General features: G+C 37.5%; 1 protein-coding gene across 1 annotated transcript; it reads right to left on the reverse strand.

The window, feature by feature from the left end:
• Positions 1-9447: 9447 nt before the first annotated feature.
• Positions 9448-10376, reverse strand: LOC149004598 (putative 2' cyclic ADP-D-ribose synthase BdTIR). The gene is made up of 2 exons (XM_089135501.1): positions 9658-10376; positions 9448-9546 (listed from the first exon to the last, which is right to left on the reverse strand). Exons 1-2 carry the CDS (start codon positions 10269-10271, stop codon positions 9450-9452), a joined length of 711 nt encoding a protein of 236 aa, XP_088991627.1. The 5' UTR covers positions 10272-10376; the 3' UTR covers positions 9448-9449.
• Between the last annotated feature and the right edge of the window lie 7144 nt (positions 10377-17520).

Consider the following 17520-nt stretch of genomic DNA (forward strand, 5'->3'; position numbering starts at 1 on the left):
CCACCTAGGTCAATCTATGAAAAAACCATTAGAATAACTTCTTCTTCTTTTGTTTTTTCTTTAAAAATAAGCTGATAATCGGATTCGAAAACCAAAAATAAAAAATAAGATAATGACAATCGGCAACCAGTAATCAAATAGTTTATCATATCGGATAATTATCGGATATCCGATAGAGTTTCAAATACCTTTTAAAAAAATCTGCGGGATATGATCAGATTTGGATAGTAGATTTTTTTTATCAGATTTAGATAGAAGTGTGTCTGAGCCAAATCAGATCCATTTACAGGTCTAGCCAGTGGGTGTCCAACTATCAATAACCATTCCATGAGGAGACACAAGCTTACTAGCATATCATTCATGGTAGGGTTGTATATGTCGAGGGTTGGGCTCATAGGCCTCCAAGAGTCAGTAGCCATCCCATGAGGAGACATGAGAGGCATCTGCTCTATCATATGGGGATGACCATAGAGTTGCATGGTGTTAATCCAGCAGTTGATAGGGATCTCATGATTATTAATATTCCTAAGTGGAGAATGATACTAGACCAAAAAAGGACTAGGCATAAGGGAAGGTATCTAGACCACATGTAGTATGTGAAATTTAAGACTTTACATTGGGCTAGGATATCCTTGAAAAGCGTCCAATCTCATACCAATAGTTGTAGTGAGAAAGTGTGGCCCTATAACCCATACCATGGTCGGATTGGACTTGTATCCCTACATCTCGATCGTGACTCCCAAAAGTTGGTCGAATGTTGTGAGGGGTCTATATGAGACTACCCAAAGGAAGATGGTGTTTGTATTAATGCATGTCTACCTAGATAGAGACCGGCATGGTTAGATTACTAACTACATACCTAGGGCATCACTGCATTTTGCGTCACATATCATCTCGATGTATGTGAATTCTATACCTTAGGGGGTTCTTTAGAACTCACCCTTATGGATATCTTGTTTTTCTTTAGATGGCTTTGCATATTTCCATGAAACCCCATTTTCAGAGAGATTTGCCACAGAAAGTGTACTTGAGGCACTTGTGGAAGTTGGTTATGCAGTGCACGACAGTTCATGTGGCTGTTTAGAATGCTCTTATGATGTCAATTAATAGGGATATGATTCTATTAGTTCATTGATGGCATTACGAGATAGAAACCAATACCATGATAAAGTATATGAGACACTTGGAACAAATGTAATCTTTTTAAAGTTTATCATTTTTCCTTTCAATTGGAATATTTCTTTTGAGATTTCTTTGGACATGACATTTATCACATTTATTTCATATTGAATTTATTACTCTTTGCGTGTGATTATAATTTTGTGTGCGATAGTTATTATTGTGGTTGTAACTTGATCTTGTGACTGTGAATCCCATCTACGGGTAATCGAGGCAAATCCGATACCATCGGCTGGGGGAGTGACAAATTATGTTATGTGTGAGTAATTAGTAATATTGAAGTGAATCACAAGTAATTTTTCCCACTTAAGGGAGGTAACACGAGTTCCAGTCCCATTTAAGGGAGTCACAAATGAAAAAACTTATATATTATTTATAGAAAAATATGAAACTTATATAGGCTTTTTTTATTATTATTATTTGGTAGAAAAACTTATAGGGGGTTACATACGAAAGAACCTCCTACTACAACTTTTTTTATTCCAGGACAAAATCAAGGAGAGTAAACTAGCAAGAATGTTTGTGCATGATTGGTTGAACACAATGAACGATCACATAACGCATAATCTTGTCCTCAAACTCAAGAATATCCTCAACCAAACCCCCAAAGCACCCGCGGAGATCAGTGATCCCATTCACCATCTTCACATCATTTAAAGAATCTAAACAAACTTACACCAGCCTGAAATATTTCCTCTTGGCCTCCATTAGTTTGCTCCATATACCCATAATCTCACAAGAAAGTGCCAATTGAATCAATGTACCACCTGCAATAGTGAACTCCACCCAACTAGAGGGTCCACGCCCTATAGCACCATAACTGCCACGATCATTCTGAAGAGACCAATCTATACTGATAGTAAGTCATCCTTCTAGTGGTGGTAACAAGAAATTGATGGACGCTTGAGGGAGAGAAAAAGAACCTCGAATGCACAACCGAGAAAGCAAATTTCTGTAACCAGATTATCCACCACTCGAGCGTCCGCCTCATCAAACTTGTATAGAAACGAAATCTTTGTGCAATCCATTTTCCTCTGATTCTTTACAATTAGAGTTTAGGATTTGACATGTCTATTAGTTATCCAATGGCCACAATTAAAATCCAACTGGAAAACGTTATCCCCTAGAATTTATCTCCTAACTTCTCTCCAGTTTCCCTGTCACACGTTCTCACTTTCCTCTTTCTTCTTCTTTTACTACATTTGTTTTTCACTCACTTATTGAAGAAATCTCAACTAACTTTGACTGTTGAAATGCTGTTGAGGAATCTGCAAATATATTTGAACGCTTGTTCTTACAATACTGTCAAATGAGCTTAAACGTACCAGAGGTACTTTCTTTAAGGTATTTAGACACCTCGATTTGTACAATACGGGTTCTACAGTGTCTTTACCCCAAGATCAGTCAGCCCAACCTTTAAGGTTGCACCCCAGAAAGGTTACTTAAGGTGTATCATGTAATGTTCACTGCTTAACAGAACAACAACAAGGAGATAGAGAAAGAAAGAGGAGGAAGAAATTTTGTACTTGGAATGAACTCGAAAATGGGTTTATATAGAGCTCCAAAGGCTGTGGGTGAAAAGGTAAGGTCAGGTCACCTCTTTTTGTGAGGGTACCTTTCAGCTCAACTCCCTATAAGAAGGTACCTATCCAACTGACCTTCCTACAGAAGAGTGCCTCTCTGATGGCATCTCCACGTAATCAACCCAACAACAAGCTTTCCAGAATAGGGCCCATAACAAAATGGGCCTTCCATATCAAAGCCCACAACCCACGGGCTTTCCATAATAGGGTCCATGACAAAATGGGCCTTCCGGATCAAAGCCCACGACCCACAGCCCAAGTCCCCAAGTCCCAAGTCCCAAGTCATATAGATATATTAATATTATGGGATAATTACTATTGTCCCCCTGTACTTAAATTTTATTACTATTGTATCCCCTATACTTTTCAAAATTACTAATTCAACCTTTGATTTTGTCTACTATTACTATTGGCCCCCCTACTGTTAAGTTCCGTTAGTTTACTGATGATGTGACATCTTTATATTTTTTCAAAAACCCCAAAATACCCTATACTTATCTCTTTACTTATTTACCCTTTTGTCAAGTTACAGTAGTACCCTTAATTAACTATTATAACCCGTTTTATTTTAAAAAAAAAAAAAAAACACCAAATAAAGAAAGAATGATTGAATAAAACTCAAATAGAAGCCAAAGAAGAAGAAAAATCGAATTCAACTCAAATTGGAAACTAAATATCACCTAAAATATTTTCAAAATAAATGAAATTTAGTGAAGGTGAGAAACCAAATCAGATTTGGATTTTGCCCATTTCTTTAATTCAAAATAAATGAAGCTTAGTGAATGTGGGAAACCAAATCGGATTTGGATTTTACCCATTTTTTTAATTCAAAATAAATGAAGTTTAGTAAAGGTGGGAAACCAAATTGGATTTGAAGTTTGCCCATTTCATTAATTCAAAATAAATGAAGTTTAGGGTAAAATTGACATTTAATCAAGTTTTTATAAATGGGGTAGCATCGTCTTTTGATTTATTAATTTTAATGAAGGGCAAATTAGATATTACATATTCAAACTTAACGGCTACTTAACACCGTTATAAAGAAGGGGAACAACAGTAATTTCGTAAAAAACAGGGTTTTATTAGTAATAAAATCAAACTACAAGGGGGGGCAATAATAATTATCCTTAATATTAAAATATAATCTTGGCAGGGTCACAACAGGATTCAGGCTTGGTTTGTGTCGCACAAATAAATAATACATAGGCCCTTACTATATATAAACCATATAATCAGATCCTCTCAACCCGATATGGGACTAAATAAAACCATGGATAACAGACACAATTAAAACAAATATTTATATAAAATAAATTTTAAACATATTTACAACATTGACTAATCTAAATTAGATGTACACATGCCTTGGAGTGAGAACAACTCAATAGCAAGGCAACTTCTTCTCAGCTCAATAGCAAGGAAAAGAGAGAAGGCAACGGAGAAATTGTAGGAGAGAAGAGAGGAATTTGGACAATTTATAAGAAACATCAGAGTTATTTCTTAACTGGTTTTTATTACTTACCATTGGATTTTATGTTGCCAACAGTCTTAATCGTAACAATGTATTGCAAGGCTTAACAAAAAATAAAATAAAATAAAATAAAATAAATGTATTGCAAGGATTTATAAGAAAACAAATTGTAAAGAAGCTGAATAGTTGTTCAAGGCAAATGATAAATATATCACCGTATGAAGTCAAGAGTTAAAATCTCTTTGAAGCCTTTGGCCCTTGGTTATATTTAAATTATTTTTAAAATCTATCCTGAAGATATAGTCAGAGTGTGCATAAGCCCATTCTTGCAAACCTGATCAGATTCAAAGAGGAAAATGAATCATAGAGGATGTGAATCTCTACATAAAGGGGATTCCATTGGATGGATAACATTTGTCAAGAAGGCAAGGGAGTGCCAGCTAGGATGATTTTCACCATCAAGAGGCATAGATACAAGGAGACTTCCTGGGTGGTCAGATGAGGAAGATAGTATGGACTTGCAGGATCAGTGGCAAGGCTGAGAGGTTGTGAGAATCAACAAGGTCTTCAAAGGGTATGCCATGAGGAGAGGGTGAGTGTAGAATCGCAAAGAAATAAATGCCAAGATCGTTTTCGCTTATGCCATGTAAAATTTGCAATATGACAATTGAATATTGAGCATAAAGTCGTGCGTTCTTTCGTTATGATGTGAACTATTTAATATAGGAGGTGAGGAACTCGTTCACAAGGAAATTGTATAGAATATGCTATACAATTGGAAGGAAAATCAATTAGATATGTTGTTGTCAGTGCAAGAAATGTTATCTTGGCTTCAAGGTTCACATTCAACCCAGCTCCAGCTCCTAAGAGGTGAAAGTGGGCCGCCTCTGAGGATGGGAAGCCTAGTTAGCTCAGGCCAGCAAATGATAAACTCCATTGAGGAAAGACCCCAAAAGATGATGAAGATTAAGCTCTTGAAGAGTTAAAATGCCAAAGAGTGAAGGCTGGAGTGTGTAGAGCCTACCTTCCTTCCTGCCTCTCTCTCCCCCTTATTAATCGATTTCCTAGCTGTTGAGTAAGACAAAGGTCCCCTCAGCCGTCTCTGTCCTTCCGCGAGTAAGGGCCGACAGACATTCTGTCGTCTCTGGGCTCGAGGAGATCCAAGGCTTTGCAAGGTGCTGATCTCATACGGATATACTGGCCGAACACGTGGGCCACCTGCCACTAAGATCTCGTGGCGAAGGTAAGTGAACCGGACGTCCCTGGCCGGCTAGGAACGGGCCTGACCCTATTCAGCCAGGATAGGAAAATCTGTGACTGTAACAGCTGTAGAATAGGGAAGAAATCAATAATTAAAAAAAATGAGATACAGAAGGAGATGAAACTTGCCAACTCTCTTTACTTTACATTATAATCATTGTGAGAATTGAAATTTTTATGTTAATATGCCGTATTGGTGTGAACTCTACTAGATCTCTGTGTTTCTTGAATTTATTTAAAATTCTTAAATTAGTTTTTTTCACCCCATATCTTTCTATGGGCAAAGAGGCTATGAAATCGTGTAAGTTCTGCCAAAATAGTCAAATCTTGTACACTTCAGATTGGTCAAAGGTAGATCTGTCAAGGACTATTATTGGAGACCTAACATCACACCTACGTACGTTTGAAATGTCAAAGTGGAGTTATTGGATTTTTTTTTTTTATAATAAGTTGATGTTTTTATTTGTAAGGTTTCAATTTCATTTTCCTTCGGTTAATGCGCAGGACTGTCCAGCTCGAAAATATCGTTCGTTGAATCGAGATTTTGGTTGAGATTTTGATCTCGACCGTTTGTTTTTTAATAGTCGAGATCTCAATCTTAGACCGAGATCTCGATTAGATGATCGAAATTTTTGCTGAACATGTAAATGCACAGGATTGAAGCTCGATCCATTTTAGTCGATTGGTGATGTTAGGATTTATGTATTAACCCAACAAGCAAGGTACACCTGCCACTGTTAGGGTTCTTGGGTGGATCAGGATCATCTTTCCGTCGGGGGAGCACAAAGTGCTTTTCGACGGCTTTCCAACCACAAAAACACAGTGGGGCCCACAGGTGATTTTTTGATTTTTTTCTTCCAAGAAGTATTTTTCACCATGGGCCCCACTGTTTTTGTGGTTGAGAAGCCGTCGCTGAACACTTTGTGCTCCCTGTCGGGGTTGTTGATCCTGATTCTTCTTGGGTTGTGTGATTTTCGTGCCTAATTTTTTTTTTTTTTTTTTTTTTTGGGATTTGAGACTCATCTGGGCCAGCTTGTACACACCACAATTACGTCTTCTAGGGAGATTTTATATAATTAATATAGAAAGAGGCTTCACCCTTGGCCCCGAGGGAATTCAAACGCTGACCTCCTATGTTATTTTGGAGCTTCATAGACTAATTAGAACGTTCATTGATTTCACTTAAACTATCCCGACTTAATCAAATGAGACTTATTAAATGGTTTTTCTCTATTTTATTTCGAATATAAGTTTACTTTTTTTTTTTTTCTTTTTTGGTAGAACGAATATAAGTTTACAGTGGTTCCTAAAAGGAAAGAATCATATGTAGGTGAAGTGATCCAGTATATATATTGTAGCATGTATGCTTTAATTATTAACTCTATTCATAATTCTGTTTTTGCATATTGGATTTTTTATATGTATTTACATTTGTCATGCTGATCGAAATCATTTGCGGATTATTTTTCTTGAGCTGTTTTACCTGATTCTATCATAAATTAAGCTAGGTTGGAATTGTTTGTTCCTAGTTTGATCAATCTCTACATATGCCGATTTACGAAAAAAAAAAAAGAAAAAGTCTCCTGTTGTTTTTAACTGAGTTGTTTGCTCTTATTTTGATTAGTCTCTACATTTGCTGGTTTAACCCCCAAAAAAAGAATGTCTACATATGCTGATGGGATTGATTTCTATTGGGTTTCATATTGGTAGATCGTTATGTGCTTACTTTTTTTTTTTATTTATTTTGGTGAAACGTTATGTACTTCGATTTTTTTTCCTTTAATGTAATGAAAGTTTCATGCATATGCTTTCTAGTGAGAATGATATAAATGTCAATTTAAAATGATCGTGGAAGTTGTATGGATTTTCATTTGATAATGACCAGCATTTTTTAGTGAAAAGGTCATGAGTTTGACCCTTCCTTTGTTATATGCGATAGTCATCCTCATCTTCTAATTTAAAGCTACCAATTCCAAGAAAAGATTTTCATCCAATGCAACAGCCATTTATTTGGAATATAAATTCAAATTGCGTATGTTTGTTGGATTGATTTTTGAATACATGAGTACCATTTCAACGATAGGTAGCAGAGCATAAGGATGTCTTTTTTTTCTTTCTTTTTTTTCTCTTCTTTAGGGCAAAGTAGGTGTGTCACACAATGGAGGATCAAAATCCTTCTTACAACCGCTATTTGATGGAGTTGATGGGTGAATCTCTAGCACCTATTGGGGTGGAACTTCCCTTGGGGGGCCATGGATCCCCTCAATTTTTAAAAGATTTCTCCCTCTCTTCTTCCAACTTTTTGAAATTTTCCTAGAAAGACCCTTTTGGCACTTCTTCCATGTATAACCTACGAACACTTGACTTCTTAGATTGAAGAAAAATTTTAATGGCAAAGACAATTTTATGGCTTTTCACTTGTTCTTGTTCAAACTAATATAGTTATTTAACTAATACCAGATTTTTTTTTAATATTAGTTGTAAATTTTATTAATTCTGGCTCCACTCCGTAGTGCATACATGAATGGAGTCTAGATCCTTTCCACCCATCCTCTCACACTCAAATGAGATAGTAGGACTCACACTCACAAGTCTGCGCATGCCAAATAATCCCACACTAATGTGAGTGTAAGAAGATGAATGGAAGGGCAGACTAAGTGGTCTACTGACATGAATACATTCCCCATATTTACTAGCCTAAACATCTTAGATTCTATGGTGCGGTTCAATCCATATACGGGAACCAAGGTGCTAACCCAAGGAGAGTATGGATTGATGGATATGTCCTCAATCATTGGGAAGGGATCCAACTTGGTTTTCTATCCTTTCTTACTTGCTAACACCACTAATGTTCTTCGAGCTTTACTTGAGCAGTGTGCATTAAATGTGTGGCACTGTACTACATACGGTCGAGTCAAAAAGAGGATTGAGATTTCAATCTGACCACTTGTTTCGCACAAGCAGTTCAAAACACTTTTATAAAACGAACAATGAAGATCAAAATCTCGATCCTGATCTAAATCTCGACTGTACACAACATTGTTAATGCCCAGGAACGCAAGCAATTTCAGTGGCTCTATTGCCAATCCCTACTGTGCCACGCATTCTAAAAGCAAATGCATCATTTAAAAAAATTCACCAGTAAATCTCTGTGTGGGCCAATTACTGTTGGATTTTATTTTAAAATTTAAGATACTTTTAATGATCAGGTGTGAAATTTCCTAAAATCTTAACCACTAACTTGTGTAAATCTGCTCCGACTGAATAGATGTGACAGGAGGGGTGTCAAGTAATTGGGGATCAAAGATTCGATCCCATTTTCAGGAGAAGCTGGGATATTCAAGTTCTACTTCTACCTCGAGGAGAGAGGAATCCGATTCCTTTGACACTGTGGAGGATATTGTCGAAAACAATGAAGACAGCAACACATGCATCATCTTCGGGGCCAAAACGTGTTTCTCCTCTGAGTTGGAGACAGGTTTCGCAGAAACCAAAACGTACAAGAGAGATTGTCGGTTCCAATTAACTAATAAATCGTAAATCGAGACATGAACAAGTATAATATTCTTGAGTTGTTTTCTCTGCATTTCATTTGTTTTATTAGGGTTAACACGTTTGTTCTTTCTGTTAACTGAAGAGTTTCTTGTCATTGTGATTTATTATCTAACATTAGCGAACCCAAGTTGAGTTTCACCCTCATAACTCAAGAGAAACAATTTGCATTCATTTTTCTTGAATTGAATAGAGAAAAATTAAATTTCCTAATACAATAATAAGAACAAATCTAACCTATTATGGAGTGAACAATCCACATTTATTTTTCTTCAGTAAAAATTAATGAACGAATAACAAGAAATTTATCTCGAGGTTATAGCTTAATTGAAGCTGAGAAAACCCGATAAAGAATCAATTCAATCATCCATCGTCAGGTTAAGTGAGTGAGCAGCAGTGGAAGTTCAAAAAGAAGAGCGACGTTTCCCTTCTTCTCCCTCCAATTCGATCAAGCTCTTGACCACAATGTCTGTAGTGTTTCTTAATAATTCAGACCAGTCCCTAAGAAACCCAGATCGAATAGAACCAAATCGTTATAAACAAAGAAAAGAAATCAATTCTATAAAATTGAATAGAACACTCAGAGACCAGTTCTTAGTCCATAGTCCTTACCCATTAGAGGAGTCGAACGTGAGCCCTACGGTGTACTTAGCTTCCTCAAGAGCTCCTCTAAATCTCTGCAACTCCTCCTCCGGACAAGTTCCATCTTCTACCACTGCAAGCTCCGATGGTTTAACGTCGAAGAAGATCGGAACCACCTTCTTCTTGCACTCCATTAAGAGAGACAATTCATGGAGGCAGAAATAAGAGTTGCAATAAGTAGGAGAAAACACAGCCACTCCAACCCTACAAGACCTAATTCCAGAATCGATGTGTTCAAAGAGCTTATCTCCAGGTTTCATGTTCTTGCTATCTAAGAAAGGATGAAGGTTGAGACGAAGGAAGTAATCGTAAAGCAAACCAGCAACTGTGCGTTTGGTATCGATGCTTCTGTGATTAATGAAAACACCACAAGGGCGAGCCGCCATGGGTTGTGTTGGAGCACCAGTACTTCTGTTAGCCAGAAGCTTACGTCCCAACTGCTTTGCTAGGGAACGCTGCATGGCTTGTTTTGGCAAGAGAAGCTTAAAACAGCAAGCTAGAGAAAGGGAGAAAGAGAAGATTTCCAGGTTAGAGATGGGAATTGTGATTGGGAAAGAGGCTGCTATGCCTACCTTTATATACATAGAGTGTCTGCATCAGTTTGAATTCTTCAAATGTCAAGATTTTGGACTTAGATGAAGTTTGAAAAGAAAGAAGAACAAAAGAAACATGAAATACGTCTTAGAAAAATTTATTGAGCTAAATGCAACTTTACTCAAGACATTATTTACTTCAGAGCTGTATGCTTTCCAACTTCCGGTTTCAAACTTCAAGAGGACGTTTACGACGGGTCATAAAAACAGTCTCAGTCACGTGGAGACAGATGACTGCTCCGACCCGTATCCCCAGACCCGTTTTTCTGGTTTCCTTTATTTTTATATTTTTTTATTGTATCATTTTGTAATAATTGAACAGAAATTAACAAGAAAATACGTTTTTCCGTGGTTAGAAATAACCAAGAAAGTTGATGCTAACGCGGCATTTCTGTTTTAGAGTTTGAGAGGTCTGGAATTAACGCGCTGCTGATGCATTGAAGCGCAGTTTGGAAGAAGTTTCACTGTTAATTCATACGGAAGGCTACGTTTAATAATCAAGAGAAATCAAGAGAAAGATATGAAAAGAGTAAACTTCCAAAGGTCGCTGGTGCACAGGGTTTGAACATTTTGTGGACCAATCAACCACGTTGGAATTGGAATTCGGCTGCCCGTATCTCAATTCCAGTTGATCCCAACCTTCTCTGTTGGTGGTTTACTTTTTCTGTTGATGGTTTTCCGTTTTGTCGTGGGTATAGCCGTAAAGGGACAAATTTGCTTTACCAGAAAAGGAAAGGGTAGAGTTAGACCGTTTATTATTATTATTATTATTAAATGATACTTTAATCTGCCCTCTAAGGTATCCAAAGAGATTAATTAATGATAAATCCTAATATCTTTTCTATTGTTAGATTTGCATCATGTCATCATAATTAGATCCAACGGTGGAAATCAGCAGAGCAACAAGGTTTATGTGTAAGTAAGTATTTTTACATTCAAGGGTTTAATAATTCATAAATTTACAAAATAGAATCCTTCAATTTCCTCCTTTTTACGCACAATAAACCTACTAACTAACATTCACCACTCAGCCCACCATGGTTACTTGATTGTTACATATTCCACTTCCCACCTGAAAGAAAGAAGGAAAGGGAGGGGGGGGGGGGGGGGGGGGGGGGGAAAAAAGGAGTCTACATTTAAAAATCACCCACTAGCCCCACTCCGGCCCCCAGCCCCCGTCTCAGAAACCACCCACGGAAAACCTACGGCAAAAAATAGGAAAAAGCTCACACTGCTCAAAGTGTCAAACCTAAAACCCTCTCTTTTCAGGGAGAAGAACCCCATACAACTTCTGCAACATCAACTTCACTATCAAGGTATTCTAAGAATTCTAATTTCAAAGAAGAAATAATAGAAAAAGACAACTCCAATTTTTATTTATTCTGGTCTCAATTGAGAGATCTGAACGCCTTTTTTTGCCGGTGGCTCTCTTAAGTGGCAGTGAAACTGAACTTACTCTCCGTAAATGTCAAATAATTACTGGTGGCTCACTTTTTCATTATTGGTGTAGTATAATTCTGTTAACTAACTCAAATTTTGAAAGTGAAATGATCGAAATGCCTTTATGTAAGTTATTATGTCCAAATTATCCTATCATTGTCACTCACACTCTCTTAGGCGGGTGAAGGTGTTCTTTCCCCTTCATCCATCTCCTTCCTTCATCTTGCCTACCGAAAACCACAACGCCCCTTCCCCTGCTAGCCACCACTGCCCCCACCTACCCTTGTCAAAAATTTCCCTCTCCAATCATCTTCTCCTCCAATCATCCTCTTCGTCTCTAGTCAGAGATCCCTCTCAAAGAATCCCCAATGCTCAAGGATCCTGCTCTCTCCCATTTTGGAAAGAAAGCCCCGCTCCAGCGAGCCTTAACCCTTCAACCCCCAATTGATCCTCCGCCACCACCCTACAAACCCTATTTCCTCTCAATCTTTCTCTCCAGTTTAAGCAAGGATATTGCTTCTACAAAGAAGAAAAGAATCAATAGAAACTAAGGTCCAAGAAATGGTGACAAACATTGGAATGATGGATTCAGCATACTTCATAGGAAGATCTAAAATCCTTGTCTAGTCTAGATCAACTCAACTCTTCTACTTAATCGTTCTAAGGTTGAAGTAGTTAGATAATTAGATTTTCTCCACAAATGCTAACCCTAGCCTTTCTGGATTATCGCCCTTATCATTGTCTTTTTGGAAGAAAAAAAAATGCTATTTTTTATACTTTTTTGATTGTGTGATGTTGGTGTGAAGAAATAGTGTCTTAGCCCTCAGGCTCGCTCCTACTCCAAACCTCGCTCCTAAGATCAAAGAAGAGATGAGAGTGGGCCACCTCTAAGGACGAGAAACCACCTCCAATGATTAAGTCAGTCCTTGAAGAAGAAATTGTGAATTACTCTTGGTGGAGGACAGAAGGAGAGTAATGGCAGGAGTGCCTCCCCTTTACCTGTGTAACCAACTGCTATTTATAACGAACCTTCAGCCTCTGGGGACCTCAGGATTTAGGTTGGCTTCTTGAGGAGAAGGCAAACAGCGGAGATGACCTCCGGAATCGTCGTGGTGATGACGCGACTATTGAGGCTGCTCTTAGCTGTCAGGACGTCCTATCAGCAGAAGATAGTTCTGCCGCACCCGTCTAATGATGTGACTGAAGCCCATAAAGAGGGGCCAGCCAAGTGGGAGTCTCAGGGCTAGAGAAGGATTTTGAGCGTGCGAAGCCCCTACCATCCGCAGGGGATAAAGGGGATTCCAAATGCAATTGACGTGAATCTGCCACGTGGAACCTCTCCGCTAAGTCCCATGTTAAAGGGATATTTCATCTTTTTGTACCTTCTCGGCAAGTGAGACTTCACTTGGATTTTAAGATTGAACAGCATCCGAACCAGACGTGCCAATGACGACGGTTCAAGAACCAATTCTTTGGTCCGTGAAGGGTCGACAAATATGTCAATACATGTGAGAAATTTGTGCACAAGCTACGTCCGGTGCAAGCCAGTGCCAACTGATGGACACCGCCCACCCTGAGATCGTTCCAATGCATCATGTTTACTCTTTATTTTGTACAAGATGTTTTCCATGTTCAATATATTCCTTATCTCTTTTTGGATTGGTAGAGGATGACTAGAGGAGGAGAATATGATTTGGGAGGTTAATTTATGGTAGGGGAAAGTAGGGTCGGCGGTGGTATTGGCAATGGAAGGGAGTGGTGATTTTGGTGTGGTGATTTTCGGCAGTGGTGGGTAATTTCTGATAGATAAGTTGAAGGAAGGAGATGGGTGAAGGGACCTAAGGGAGAGCATGAGTGACAATGATGAGGGTAATTTGGTCATAACACCATACATAAGTGTTTATTAGTCATTAGATGTTCAAATTTTGAATTGGTTAATAGAATCTTACTCACTCTACTAAGTGTGAGCCAATAATAATAAAAATGTGAGGCCCAATAACATTTGGCACTTAAGGGAAGGGAGGTACCTTCAGTTTTCTCTCACTTAAAAGAGAGCCACTAATAATAAAAACTATAATTTTTCTATTCAAAACTCCTCCATTGATCTTCTTTGAATGATGAATCATTCCTTCTTCCTCTCAACCATATAGTGAACCTCAACCCCAAAACAAATGCCAAAGCAAAGATTCGAAAAAGATGAAAGCAAATGCCAAGCAAAAATAGTTTCATTCCTCCATTTTCTTTATTTTGCATAAACTTTTGGATGTCCAGCTCCATACGTAACAAATAGGGCTCAACTTTAGTGTTGCGCATTAAATATGCAGCATTGAGCTGTGTATGGCCACGATTGAATCAAGTGGTCGAGGTTGAAATCTCGACCACTCATTTTACTTTTTTTTTTTTTGTTACAAGTAGGTATGGCAGAAAAAGTGAAAGAAAAAAATACGAATCAGGTGGTCAAGATTTCGACCTAGATCATTCATTCAATCCTCACCGTATGCAATTCAATGATGCGCATGAATTGCACAGCACTGAAGATCTTCGCTAACAAATAATAGCCAATAAATGCATAGAATATTTTTACAACCATTACATTTAAGGTTGATTTTGGATCTCAAATTTTCCTTTACAAGGTTCACAAAAATGGAAGACATTGACAAAAGTGATGCAAAATCTGTTTGTCCAATTTCTTCTTGGATTTGCGTTGGCATGTCAAGGTCTGCAACTAATCCAATAAAAATGTGAATTCTCAGGTTGTGTGGGGTGTTATCTGCCTAGGCATATTGAGGACTTTGATGCCTTCTAAGAGAAGACAATTAAACTCATGGGATTCCTTCTTGGTGAACGTGTACCATTGCTTCGCTAAGGCTAAAGAATAGAAAGAACAAAACCTAAAGTAAAATTAGAAATATATATATATATATATATATACACAAATAACAATAATGTTGTACTATTTGTTATTTCGTTAGTTATTTTTGCAAGGATAATTTGGACATTGTAGTCATGAATTATTATGAATTTATCCTTAATTTTAATCCCGGATTCTCTCTTAACATCTTTCAATCTCTCTCAAAGTCTGTCGCTCTATCCCTCTCCCTCTCGAACTCTCTCTGAATCTCTCTCTAAATCACCACTATCTCTCACAACCTCTCTTAATCTCAGTCTCTCACTTTCTATATCCATCTCCCTCTCAAACTCGCTCTGAATCCCTCTCGATCTTGTTGAATCTATGTATTTGTTCACTCATTGCAGAGAAGCCGAACGATGGTGAGAAGAAGGATGGGGGAAGAAGGAAGATGGATCGATAATGGTTTCTGATTTCTGATAGTGATGGTTCTTCATCATGCATTGCTAAGGATATACCAAGAAAATAAAGCGGGCTGTCAAGTGTTTTTCGGCGATCTCTTTTCAGGCAGTGTTTGATGATGATGACAATGGTTGTTATTGATCTCAGAAGATTGGAATGATCGATTTCTTAGGGTTTCCGAGTTGGTATTTACAAGAGGTAGGCGGAAACAGAACTCTCTCTGAATCTCTCACTAAATCAGCAATCGCTCGATCTCTCTGAATCTCTCGCTTGATCTCTCTCTCAAACCTCTCAATCCCCTCAATCTCTCTCAAAGTCTCTCGGTCTCTCGATCTCTCGCTCCATCAAGGCTGGTTTGCAGTTTCCTGTTGGAAGAATCGATCGTTACTTGAAGAAAGGTCGTTACTCTCAGCGTGTTGGAACCGGTGCGCCAGTGTATTTGGCAACTGTGCTCGAATATCTCGTAGCTAAGGTACATCTTGCTTGCCGATTCATCTACTTTGACATTATTTTTACAATAGGGTTCTTGATTTATTGGTTTTGTGAGGGAAGCAGTTGTTGGTTTTGATGGTTTCGGTCCTATGGAGAAGGCTGGAAAATACTACGAATTCCAGCACAATACAAGGCTAGTGAAGCCTACGATTCTACTTGGTTAGATTTATTGCAGTATATGTTTTTCCTGCTGGGTTAGAGTTGGTGCAGACTTGCACAAATTACTGTGCGTCATTCCGACAAATTTAGTGGAACTGACTACGGAGGTTTCAATAGAATAAAAAAAATTCTGATTTTGTAACATTGCAGAAACCCTAGGATGTATCTAGTTGTCTTTTTATGAGTTTTCATTCTAGCGTATATGCAATTATGTCTGTTAGTTCCTGAAATTCTTCCTGAAATTCTGTTCTGAATTTCACCTCTGATATTTGGCTTGGAAAGCAGAAAGAAAATTGAAGCTAAATTTGAACCCTCCTCATTCCATCTTCTGGAACATCTTTGATGTCCTTTGTAATAGCACATGATTTGAACTCAGGGTCTTTAGTTCATAGTTTCAAAAGTAAGCAATTAGACCAGCGAATCGTCCTCTCAATTCCAGTCAATCCAACATCAACTTGAGCATTCTTTGGTGGGGAGATCATAGCAGCCCCTTCACATCCATTAGACCGCCGAGAATGTTCACATAAGCATCTCCCGGTAGAGATCTCAACCCTTATTTTGCACCTCAATTTTGTCTAGGCAAAGAGTGAACTTTCTCAAATATTAAATTACAAACGGTAATGGTCACATTACATGACGTTCTCTATGTGAAAACTCACCCTCCATCAATCTCTTCTGGCTCTCTTTATTAAAGAATGTTGTTTCGTAAATTGACATGTAAATAGGAATTCATGTAAGAGCAATTGTTTGAGCATTCCGCCCTGCGGCGTGTGTCCAGCTTAAAACCTGTGTTGCTCATGTAGACTAGGAGCTAATTACTTAGAGGTCCATTCATGGCATAATCATAAACAGAATACCAATGCCCCTCTCTGAAACACAAACCTGAAAGCCTGATAATATTGATATGGTTGATCTTGGAGAGTAAATTGATTTCTTTAGAGACATCTCCATTGATCTGTTTAATAGTAGCTAGGTCTCCATTAATGGTTCCATAATAGACAGATCCTAAAAAGAATTCTAATCGTCCGATTATAATGATTTTTTCACATGATGCCACATGAGACTATACTGCAGACAATATAAATAAATTTTATATGGAATTAATACTTTTAAGTTTTACCCCAAAAAAAATACTTTGAAGTGGAGGAAAATAAACTCGCGCTATGAGAAAGTGTATTGTGAACCACCATTAAATTCCTTGTGTTTAAGTTAATATAGAAATGAAAACATATTAAAAATAAGACCTTGCCTTAATGTCTTGGATAGGCATGTTGTTGCTTAACTTATAGATAACGATGTCCTTTGATAAATAATAAACTACTGATAAGGTAACAAAATCTTTGCAATTTTAAGTTCCAACATAAACTGAGCTTTTGAACCACTAGAGTACAACATCGATACATACCTTAATTTACAATATTCAATATTAATAAGTAAAATATTTTTTTATTAAAAACATGTAAATATCTATAATGGAGAGAAACAGGTTCATCTTAATCCTTTCCTACGAGAATATCTTGAAAAAAAAAAAGGTCTAATAAATAAACACAATGGGTTGAGGATTTCTAATATGAACACACAACTCATAATAGAACTTGGATTAAGGAATCCTAATATGAACAAAACTCATAATACAACTCAAACAATAGTATTATATAAGAAAAAATAAACAGAGTCTAATAAAGAAACACAACGAGTTGAGGATTCCAAATATGAACACAACTTATAATAGAACTTGGGTTGAGGATTCCTAATATGAACACAACTCATAATAGTACTCAAACAGTAGTATTATATAAGAAAACTATGACCATGGAAGAAGAACAGTATTTTATTTAT

The sequence above is a fragment of the Hakea prostrata genome, chromosome 9 (genome assembly GCF_041222555.1).
Source record: "Hakea prostrata isolate BN-2017 chromosome 9, UWA_Hpros_2, whole genome shotgun sequence".
Classification (NCBI taxonomy): Eukaryota; Viridiplantae; Streptophyta; class Magnoliopsida; order Proteales; family Proteaceae; genus Hakea; species Hakea prostrata.

What these genes read in the sequence shown, in the direction of transcription:
- LOC149004598 (XM_089135501.1), bottom strand. Translation starts at nt 10,271, where the DNA reads ATGTATATAAAGGTAGGCATAGCAGCCTCTTTCCCAATCACAATTCCC. An exon ending in ACGTTCGACTCCTCTAATGG is followed by an intron (nt 9,547 to 9,657) that starts GTAAGGACTATG and finishes TGGGTTTCTTAG; the next exon opens with GGACTGGTCTGAATTATTAA.